Raw genomic sequence first — 12016 nt, 5'->3', positions numbered from 1 at the left:
CAAATCAGTAAATACATTTAAAATTTTCCTGGGGATTATTCATGTTTAAATATAGATATCTCTCCAGCCTTCTCTCTCACCTTCTGAATATCCTCCCTGTTCCTATTTCCTCCTGTCCTAATCGTGGGTTGACCCGGTACAAGTCTAGCATCTATCAGCAACATTCTGCAAAAACATTCTTGCCAAGCTCATCACTGATGGTCCTCTTAGAGTGAAATCCCATAGACACTTTGCATTTTGATATTATTTGATATATTGCTAGCATTTGACTATTGACATTGTTATATCTCTTGATATTCTCTCTTCTCTTGGCATCTATGACACACCCTTTTTGGACTTTTCATTCTTTTTGTCCCCTCTTTCTCTGTCTTCTCTCCAGATGCCTCTTCTGCCTGCTCCCAAATAAAAGAGCTCCGTAGGTTTACTCTAGTAGATCTTTTATTTTCACTGTACACCCACTCAAACACCCCATACATGTAGATAATGACATCTACAAAAGTATAAAAATGTAAACCAAGAAATAAATGTTAGTTATATTTCTGTCTCAGACCTCACTCCCTCACTCCTCAGCTTCAGATTCCATATAAGGACCTGCTTACTAGGTATCTCAATTAGTACATCAAGTTCAGCATGCTCAAGCCTGGATTCATTATGCCTCCATTTAAGACTCAGTTCTCCACCAGGATCTCCTGTCTCAGTGAGTAACATAAGCTCCTGTTCAGCTGCTCAAGCCTAACTACTCAACGATACCCTAAACTTCTCCCTCTGCCTCACTCGACATACCTAACCAATCACCATGTTTCTGGCCCCTACTTATCCTGAAATGACACTTCAGCCCTAGCAAAACCATCCTGAGAGCTCACCTTGAACCTACACCTTGGTGGGTATTACCTCCTGCCCCCATATCTCTCACTGGATAGAAAATTATGCTGTCAGAGTCCTTATTTTCTCTCTCAAAGTTGTATTCTCAGCAACATGGAGAGCACCTGGTGCTCATAATACCAGTCATAACATGTCATAATACCAGTTAAAACAACTAACACAATAGTAAGTAGTAAAACCAGGACCGAAAGCCAGGCAACTGGCTTCAGAGTCTGCTTCTAACCACTATTTCATATTGTACTCAGAGCTTAAGTATTTACTTAAATAAGTTAAATGCAAACAAGACTTGCTCTTAATTCAGCAAAATTAAGTCTCGAAGGGCATGGGATTGTGTTAATGCCCAGGCATAAATATACACCTGAGAGTTAAATCCCTCTGGTATAAATACAGAATTTACTTTTTAAATGAAAATCTCTAAATAATATGACAACACATTAATTCAACAAAACAGTAATGCAACATCAATCATCTTTTTAGCCAGAAGTAGGAAACAATATCTAGCAAGAAAACCAGGTGAAGCATATCCTTGGATTCTTCTGCTGAGAAGTAGCCAGATTTAAATGGAGCTTGTTAATTTAGTGCAATGTTTAAAGTTAAGGTGACTGATTCAGTAGGTACAGTTACATGCTTTGGGCTAAAAATGTTCTGCTTTTCCTCACAGAGGCAGCTTTTAATTAAAGAGACATGTTGAGATAGAAGGAAGGCTGAAGGCAAAAAGACAAAATCCATCCAGAGAGAAGATATGGGCTAATTTATTATTTGGGAAGTGAGGAAAAATGCTGTGCATAATCTAGTTGCCCCTGGAACCTTTCATGAATCATTGTCTAATGTAAAAATTCTGTTCATAATGATGATGGGATTATAGAGCATATTAAAATATAATTAGCATCCTCTCTATTAAAAATCAACATGCAATACTTTTCTAGTTAAAAATGTCAAGTCACAGAACCTTCAAGTTTGATGAAAATTTAAAGTGATTTACTTTTTTCTCATTCATTGTGAAAATCCTGTATAGCATCCCTGAAAGACTATGTAGCCTTGGCAGGAATACTTCCACTGATGGGGATTTCAGCAGTTCATCAGGCAGGCTCATTCAGCACTCAGACACTCTCATTATTAAGGAATTCTTTCATACATGTATCCAAAGCTGCTTGCATGTGACTTAACACTCATTGACTCATATCTTAGTCCATTTGGGCTTTTATGACAAAGTGTCACACACTGGGTGGCTTATATACAACAGATATTTATTTCTCACAATTCCGGAGGCTGGAAGTCCAAGATAAAGGCACCAGCATGGTTCTGTTTGGTAAGCGCCTCCTTCCTAATTCATAGTTGGCACCTTCTCTCTGTGTCCTCACATGGTGGAAAGGGCTAGGGGTCTCTGTGAGACCTTTTTTATAAACTCACTTATCCCATTTCTGAGGGCTCCACCATCATGACCTAAGCACTTTCCAAAGGCCCCACTGCCTAATACCATCACATAGGGCATTAGGATTTCAACACAGGAATTTTGGAGGGATACAAACATTCAGACTATAGCAGTCCATATTCTGGCCTCCAGAGCAAAGCAGACAGAATTACTCACTCTCCCACACCTTAATCTTACAGTAGAAAATAACATTGTAGAGCTGAAAAGGACCACAAAAAATAACAAAACATCCCTTTTACAGAAAAGAAAATGGAAACTCAAAGTAGTCATACAGGTCACACAGTTGGTTATTAGTAGAGCTATTACTAAAACCCTTCTAACTGACATTTCCCCTGATTCTCAGGTCGTTTTTATTAGTTTATTCCATTTATTATTATTATTATCATGTCACTCTTCCACACATGTATGTTCAGACAATAATTGTTTCTCAAAGTGAAATTAAGGAAACACTCCCATTTACCATTGCAACAAAAAGAATCAAATACCTAGGAACAAATCTACCTAAGGAGACAAAAGACCTGTATGCAGAAAACTATAAGACACTGATGAAAGAAATTAAAGATGATACAAACAGATGGAGAGATATACCACGATCTTGGATTGGAAGAATCAACATTGTGAAAATGACTATACTACCCAAAGCAATCTACAGATTCAATGCAATCCCTATCAAACTACCAATGGCATTTTTCACAGAACTAGAACAAAAAATTTCACAGTTTGTATGGAAACACAAAAGACCCTGAATAGCCAAAGCAATCTTGAGAAAGAAAAATGGAGCTGGAGGAATCAGTCTCCCTGAGTTCGGACTATACTACAAAGCTACAGTAATTAAGACAGTATGGTACTGGCACAAAAACAGAAATATAGATCAATGGAACAGAATAGAAAGCCCAGAGATAAACCCACGCACATAGGGTCACCTTACTTTTGATAAAGGAGGCAAGAATATACAATGGAGAAAAGACAGCCTCTTCAATAAGTGGTGCTGGGAAAACTGGATAGCTACATGGAAAAGAATAAAATTAGAACACTCCCTAACAGCATACACAAAAATAAACTCAAAATGGATTAAAGACCTAAATGTAAGGCCTGACACTATAAAACTCTTAGAGGAAAATATAGGCAGAACACTCCATGACATAAATCACAGCAAGATCCTTTTTGACCCACCTCCCAAAGAAATGGAAATAAAAATAAAAATAAATAAATGGGACCCAATGAAACTTAAAAGCTTTTGCACAGCAAAGGAAACCATAAACAAGATGAAAAGAAAACCCTCAGAATGGGAGAAAATATTTGCAAATGAAGCAAATGACAAAGGATTAATCTCCAAAATTTACAAGCAGCTCATGCAGCTCAATATCAAAAAAAACAAACAACCCAATCCAAACATGGGCAGAAGATATAAATAGACATTTCTCCAAAGAAGATATACAGATTACCAACAAACACATGAAAGAATGCTCAACATCATTAATCATTAGAGAAATGCAAATCAAAACTACAATGAGATATCACCTCACACCAGTCAGAATAGCCATCATCAAAATACCTACATACAATAAACGCTGGAGAGGGTGTGGAGAAAAGGGAACCTTCTTGCACTATTGGTGGGAGTGTAAATTGATATAGCACTATGCAGAACAGTATGGAGGTTCCTTAAAAAACTACAAAGAGAACTAACATATGACCCAGCAATCCCACTACTGGGCATATACCCTGAGAAAACCATAATTCAAAAAGAGTCATGTACCACAATGTTCATTGCAGCTCTATTTACAATAGCCAGGACATGGAAGCAACCTTAGTGTCCATCAACAGATGAATGGATAAAGAAGATGTGGCACATATATACAATGGAATATTACTCAGCCATAAAAAGAAACAAAATTGAGTTATTTGTAGTGAGGTGGATGGACTTAGAGTCTGTCATACAGAGTGAAGTCAGAAAGAGAAAAACAAATACCGTATGCTAACACATATATATGGAATCTAAAAACAAAAAATGGTAATGAAGAACCTAGGGGAAGGATGGGAATAAAGACTCAGACCTACTAGAGAATGTACTTGAGGACACAGGGAGGGGGAAGGGTAAGCTGGGACAAAGCGAGAGAGTGGCATGGACATATATACACCACCAAATGTAAAATAGGTAGCTAGTGGGAAGCAGCCGTATAGCACAGGGAGATCAGCTCGGTGCTTTGTGACCACCTAGAGGGGTGGGATAGGGAGTGTGGGATGGAGGGAGATGCGAGAGGGAAGAGATATGGGGATATATGTATATGTATAGCTGGTTCACTTTGTTCTAAAGCAGAAACTAACACCATTGTAAAGCAATTATACTCCCATAAAGATGTTAAAAAAATAAAAATAAGAAAAATAAAGAAGTTTCCCCATTAAAAAAAAAAGACAATAATTGTTTCTTGATTAGCTCTTGAATGGTCAAAGTTAAACAACCTTGTTAGACTTGAATAATAACCATGAAACTCAAAGCAGGAAAACCAGCAGCAGCTCATTTGTTTCTCAGTCAAGAATAAAGTTAATCATGATCAAAAGATGCCCACCCAAACCATGAGAGCACTAGATAAAGTACTTTTAAAAAATATAAATATACTAATCATCAAAAAAAACCCACATAATTTTCACTGTGCAACAGAGTGGAATTGAAGTGGACAGTTGTACACAGATGCACACAGCAATGCACTATGTTTTCCAATTTCCAGGCATCTAAGTAATCACAGACCACAGTTTTTACCAAATGCTTTGCCACTATAATACCTGTATTACCATCTTTCCAGCCTTCATTAGTTTTCTTGCCATTTGCTGTCCAGCCCTCAAGACTAAAATTTCTGCTTTCTGCTGTGACAGCACTCCATTTCCAGGGATCAGTGACTGGATACATCAGGATAGGCTGGTTTATGTTGCAGTATCAAATAATCCCCCAATCTCAATGGCTTACCACTTGCAGAGGTATATTCCTCGCTCACACTACATGTGTTGTAAAGGATGCTGGGCTTATCCAGGTCATTCAGGGAACCTGAATGACAAGTGCTCCAGCTAGACACAGACTTCCACAACGGCTACCTAGAAAGGAGCCCCTTTCAGTGCTTCTCGCTGGCAATTAAATGCTTCTACCTAGAGGTGACACAAGCCTCTTTCACGCACATTTTAATTGGTCTAAGCAAGTCATGTGATCAGAGGGGGCAGAAAGGTACAAACCTCTCGTGTGTCTCCAAGGCAAGGAATTGAATTATCCAGGAAGCCCTAATGACCACGAGCTCTCCCAACTCCTTCCTCCACCAATTCCCCGACTAATCACAGAAGAGTGTCTTCCTTATTTTTTAAAAAGTTGAGCCTTTGGGAAATATCCCAAGATGCTTCCCCTCAAAAGCATATAAATTGTGTCTCTAGAGAGTAAATAAAGTGGGGAGATAGAAGCTAATATAAATATCATACTACTTATTTTTTTTATGTCTACGTTTATGTATACATTTACTTCAGACACAGGTGAGTGAAAAGGGGTATTGGTAGCCCCTCTGGAAAACAGAACAGTATATGGCATTAACCTAGGATTTTGATTTTAAATTTTTATTCTTTTTAATTAACAAAAGGGCTGGGAATGGGGCTTTGGAAGGGAAGTTCTATAAATAGTCTGCCCTTTCCCATTTAGTATTTGCAAATCAACCACAATTTAGTCTCCTCCCAGGCGTAAAGGCCCATGTGTTATAGCAGACTCATCTTTGCAGGATTACAGAAAGAAATAGGAACCAGTCTTTCCAATGTAGAGACATCTATCACTAAGAATCAGAAAGAACTTAGCCACACAGTTGCAAATGAAATAGTTTCTGACAGGCATTTGTGAGTTACAGCAGCTACACTTAGGTAAAGGTAAGTTTACTACAACAAAATTGCATGTTGTACTGTTTAAACTCATAATCACATTGCAATGTATAAAAGCTTTCCTTTGCAAAATTTCTTCACCACAGATTTATTACACGAATATGTCTCTCCTTAACTAGGGTAAAACCAAAAGAAAATACCTCTTTTTGAGTGGGTGACACATAGTATGTAAATACTATCTTTTATTTCATTTAAAACCTTGCCAATGATTTCTGTATTTTCATCTCCTAGAGCTAAAAAAACAAATGCCCTTTATACTTGCTAAATCCCTTTTATCTGAAGAGTATGAACAAAAAGGGAGATTTTTTGCTTCCCACATAATTTCCATGTTCAATATTTTGCATCAGATTTTTCTCTTTTAAAACCATGAATACTGTTGTCAAGATAATCTAATGGTATATAATGGATAAAATAAGAAAAAATATGTTCAAAGCGGCATTTAAATTTTCCTCCAGTTGTTTTATGCTCTCCATGATTTGAAATATTACTTCTGAAACATAACAATAAAAATCATCTCTCAAATATATTACCTAATAATCAATAATTTTACAGAAACAATGACTATAAGAATAAGTGTGAATTTTAGTTTGCTCTCCATTTAAGAATATTATCTATTTGTCAGTGACTAATTAAATTATTTTACAACATTCAAAATATGCTTTAGATTATCCATTGGAACTGTGTTATCACATATGTCAAAAATAAACACACTTGTATAAACAGAGATTGGTAATACATAGATTTGAGTAATAACGTTCAAGGAAAATGTACTAAGATGATTAAGAAGAAATCTAGTATGGATTCCTCTCCTCTGAAACAACAATTGCAAATAAGTGTAGCTAATGACAACAATAATAGAGGCATTCAGATATGCATGGCTCATCTTTGCAAATGATATACATGTGACCTTGGTAACTGGCCACATTGAACAATAATCAATGGGCTGCCTTCGAAGATACATTGAATGATACAAAATATCTGTAAACATAGTAAGTAGATATTTTAAAAGAGAGATAGTCCATAAAGCCTTTTAATATTAGAGTTTATCTCCTTTTAAATTATGATTCTTAAAACCCCTGTACAGAATTCTATAGGGTAGAATGATTTCCCAGAATCTCACGTTCTTGTTTAGCACCATTATCTAAACAAGGATTAAGGATAATCATTTAGAATTTGCACACCAATGTATCCTTTGTTTTTCTAGAGACAGTCTAATATAATGCTTAGTAACTGGGGCCCTGAATTCAGAGACCTATGCTTATAATAATAGCACTTACTTACAGGGGTATCAGGATTAAATGAGTAAGTTCTTAGCATAGTGCCTGGAGCAAAACATATCTTCAATGAATACTTGCTAAAATTATAATATTACATATTATTTAGTCAAGCTACATGGGGAACTTACAAACAGGAAACAATACGAAGTAAATGTGCCATAAAATAGGCCACACTTGACTCTGAGGCAAGTTGTGAATAAACATCTACAAAATCATATTCATTTTTACAACGTTATTGAAAAATCTACTTTTTGTTTACTTGCTGTTAATTGAGTTCAAAATGCCATACATCTGAAGCAACATTTAGTAATAGTGCTAAAGCACAAAGATAGCTTAGAGTGTATATTTTCCCCCAAGTACTTAGTGACCATGACTTTTGTAGCTTGTACATGAAAAAAAATCAACCCTCAGAGTTAGATCCAAGAATAAACAGACTTTTTTTTTTTTCATTTTGAAAGGCAGGTGAACAGAATGCAATTTAGGAAGCACAAGTCATCATCAATTACAAGGCTTCTGGGTGTTAATGTAGATAACTTTTCATACATCGGGTTGAATCACTGTCACACGGCCTGGTGGAAGTGCCTTTCTTGCTGTCTCTATATTCCTACCATTTCTGTCTAAGCTTCTTCAGATATACATAAATAATGTTGACTCCACAAAAGACAAAGTTCCATAAGACATGGATTGTTTTTTAATTGCAATGATTGGGCTGGAGAGCTAAAGGCAATTATTGGTACAAAAAGAAGTGCCAAAGAGCCAGATGTGGTCTGTAAGAGGTTCCTTCACTGTATGATTTCTTCAAAGCAAAATTATATCCTGTCAAATACACTGGAAATTCAATACTCACTGGGGACATTTTTATACCCGATTCCATTGATGAAACTTATAGCTTATTTTTGCTGACTCAAAAACCTACTTACCTCTGGTAAAATCTTATTCGCTTTACTATATTAGTAAATGTATCTCTTGTAAATGTGTATATGCAACAATGTGCAAGCAGAAATTAATTGATAAATAGGATAATGGTTTTCATCGTTTTAATGGAGCACAGTGTGCACTAGAAGTGCCTCTCTAGGTAGAATTTTATATATCTAAAGAAAACGAAATCCACCGCAAGTCCTTGTGAATGAGGCAAGACATATGACAATAAATGAAACAATCTCTTACCAGAATAAAATAATCCTAACATTTCCTTTCTTCCAGAAAGCTCTTGCAGATTTTCCCCAATCAGGATAGGGCTTGTCCTGAAGCATCATATCAGTGACCTGAAGCAATGAAAGAAACTTATTTAGCACTTTCAGAAATCTTCCATTCAGGTTTAAATATGTATATAATTCACATTTTGTTAAGAATAAAATATGTATGTATTTTAACATTAGAATATATGCAGAGATGAAAATTAGAAGAATATACTTCAGTTAAAAGTTTTAACAGTTCATTTGACTTCACATAATGAATGAGCATATTTAAGGCTGTTCAAAGTATCAAATAGTGATATTTTTTAAAGAAACATCAAGATTACCTTATCCAAGGAGTCATCTTTAAGATACTATTAACTTCTCCATAGAAACAAAAACATAATAAATAAAATGTCATATTCTTTTTAAGTTTGTCTAAATCAGAAACTCCAAAATTCAAACATTTCCTGATATGTCTAGATTTTTACCTATATCACTAGTCAAAATATTACCTTCCTTTCTCTCCCTTTTTCCCTTCAATGATGTGTGAGATATAAGACATGAACCCTTTTTATGGCATATTATTCTAATTATGCAGTATTGTTCCAAAAATGTTCCACCTCTTTTTCTCAGGTGCACAAATCCTGCCCGTCTTGGGTAAAGTCACATCACCACTGTGATGTTTTCACCATTCCCTCCAACTGTGGGAGCCTGATTCCTCCAGCTCCATTTTTCTTTCTCAAGATTGCTTTGGCTATTCAGGGTCTTTTGTGTTTCCATACAAACTGTGAAATTTTTTGTTCTAGTTCTGTGAAAAATGCCATTGGTAGTTTGATAGGGATTGCATTGAATCTGTAGAATGCTTTGGGTAGTAGAGTCATTTTCACAATGTTGATTCTTCCAATCCAAGAACATGGTATATCTCTCCATCTGTTTGTATCATCTTTAATTTCTTTCATCAGTGTCTTATAGTTTTCTGCATACAGGTCTTTTGTCTCCTTAGGTAGGTTTATTCCTAGGTATTTTATTCTTTTTGTTGCAGTGGTAAATAGGAGTGTTGCCTTAATTTCTCTTTCAGATTTTTCATCATTAGTGTATAGGAATGCAAGAGATTTCTGTGCATTAATTTCGTATCCTGCTACTTTACCAAATTCATTGATTAGCTCTAGCAGTTTTCTGGTAGCATCTTTAGGATTCTCTATGTATAGTATCATGTCATCTGCAAACAGTGACAGCTTTACTTCTTCTTTTCCTATTTGGATTCTTTTTATTTCTTTTTCTCCTCTGATTGCTGTGGCTAAAACTTCCAAAACTATGTTGAATAAGAGTGGTGAGAGTGGGCAACCTTGTCTTGTTCCTGATCTTAGTGGAAATGGTTTCAGTTTTTCACCATTGAGAGCAATGTTGGCTGTGGGTTTGTCATATATGGCCTTTATTATGTTGAGGTAAGTTGCCTCTATGCTTACTTTCTGGAGGGTTTTTATCATAAATGAGTGTTAAATTTTCTCCATCTATTGATATGATCATATGGTTTTTCTCCTTCAATTTGTTAATATGGTGTATCACATTGATTGATTTGTGTATATGGAAGAATCCTTGCATTCCTGGGATAAACCCCACTTGATCACAGTGTATAATCCTTTTAATGTGCTGTTGGATTCTGTTTGCTAGTATTTTGTTGAGGTTTTTGGCATCTATGTTCATCAGTGATATTGGCCTGTAGTTTTTTTTGTGTGTGTCATCTTTGTCTGGTTTTGGTATCAGGGTGATGGTGTCCTTGTAGAATGAGTTTGGGAGTGTTCCTCCCTCTGCTATATTTTGGAAGAGTTTGAGAAGGATAGGTGTTAGCTCTTCAAAATGTTTGATAGAATTTGCCTGAGAAGCCATCTGGTCCTGGGCTTTTGTTTGCTGGAAGATTTTTAATCACAGTTTCAATTTCAATGCTTGTGATTAGTCTGTTTATATTTTCTATTTCTTCCTGGTTCAGTCTCGGAAGGTTGTGCTTTTCTAAGAATGTGTCCATTTCTTCCAGGTTGTCCATTTTATTGGCATAGAGTTGTTTGTAGTAACCTCTCACGATCCTTTGAATTTCTGGGAAATACTTATCATATTTTCTAGAAGGAAGCAATCCGCTGCTATATGACCAATTATCACAGCAGGTTTTGGAAAAATGACATTCAAGGACAAAGGATTTTCTCAGGAAAATAGCAAGATGAGGCAAAAAACATTTTTTCTGATGCCAGACAGCTGGTCTTTTTCACTCCCAGCTCCAACTCTTTAAGTCATATCATCAGATCAATGTCAGGTCACTTGCAGCTAAATTGGCAGGAGCAGAGACAGTCATTAAAGGGATGCATTCAATAAAGAAAAATCCAATTACCTTCTGCATTAGAGAAATCAAATTCATTTCTGGTGTTGGTCAAGGACAGTCTTTGTGGGAATACATGCAGGAAAGGGGGGACTGAGGACAATGCAAAAATATTGCTATGTAGCATAAATACAATGTGAAACTTGTTGATGCTTCACTCCAGGGAAGATTATTAGAATTTGAAATTGCTGGTCTTTCTTTCTAAGCTGGGAGACATTTGTCTAAATCTTTGAGTCTCACAATCCTTCCCTTCTCCTTTCCTCTCTGCTAGGTCTTTGCAAAAAACTTCATTACGCCCCTTATCACATTATGCCTTGTTGGCAGTCTTTCTCAGTAGAATATAAGCTCATCTTGGGGCTTGAGTATAGTACAATCTGAGCAGGAACATGCATGTTGAGATTTAAAAGTCAGTAAATGATCATAAAAGCAAGTGATCTCTACAGCAATCTAAGTGAAAACTTTGCTCCTCTGTGAGTTTAGCCTATATGACATGGTGGTAACAAGGGCAGCAAGAAGATACAATGGCATCGGTAATATCTTGCATTTGCTAGAGAGCTTCATGGATTACAAAGCTCTTAGATGTATTCTTCTTAAGAATTGTTGTAGCAACTTTATAAAATAAGTCATTGTATCCTGCCTTTCGCCCATGGAGAAAGAGAAGTTAGTGAGCAGGGTCACACTTCTAATGTACTGTTATGTGCACCAGCTCTGGGGCCAGCCTCCCTGGCTTCTAATCCAAGTTTTGTCTCTTACTATTTTTTGATTTGGGGCGAAGTAATCAACCACTGTGTCTCAGTTTCTTATTCAACATCTATAGGCACACAATACACGTTAGCAGGTGTTATAATAATTATAGATGTTTATTGTTGATGTCTATCATTCTGCTTCCTGTGACTGTGTTGAATAACTGGATTTGGAGTCAAAGGGATTGACAATCAGTCTCATCTCTTCCATAAAGACAAAACTATCATATATT

General features: G+C 36.2%; 1 protein-coding gene across 5 annotated transcripts in view; it reads right to left on the bottom strand.

Annotated features, from left to right (window-relative positions):
- TMEM117 (transmembrane protein 117) overlaps positions 1–12016 on the bottom strand; it is a 534943-nt gene that overhangs the window by 194623 nt on the left and 328304 nt on the right. For all 5 annotated transcript variants that reach the window (XM_060026169.1, XM_060026170.1, XM_060026174.1 and 2 more), the window contains one exon: positions 8662–8759. In XM_060026169.1, coding sequence (XP_059882152.1) covers positions 8662–8759 — 98 coding nt within the window. The remainder of the gene's footprint in view (positions 1–8661; positions 8760–12016) is intronic.

Source organism: Delphinus delphis, chromosome 11 (genome assembly GCF_949987515.2).
Source record: "Delphinus delphis chromosome 11, mDelDel1.2, whole genome shotgun sequence".
NCBI lineage: Eukaryota > Metazoa > Chordata > Mammalia > Artiodactyla > Delphinidae > Delphinus > Delphinus delphis.
This window is presented reverse-complemented; position numbering and strand designations above follow the sequence as displayed.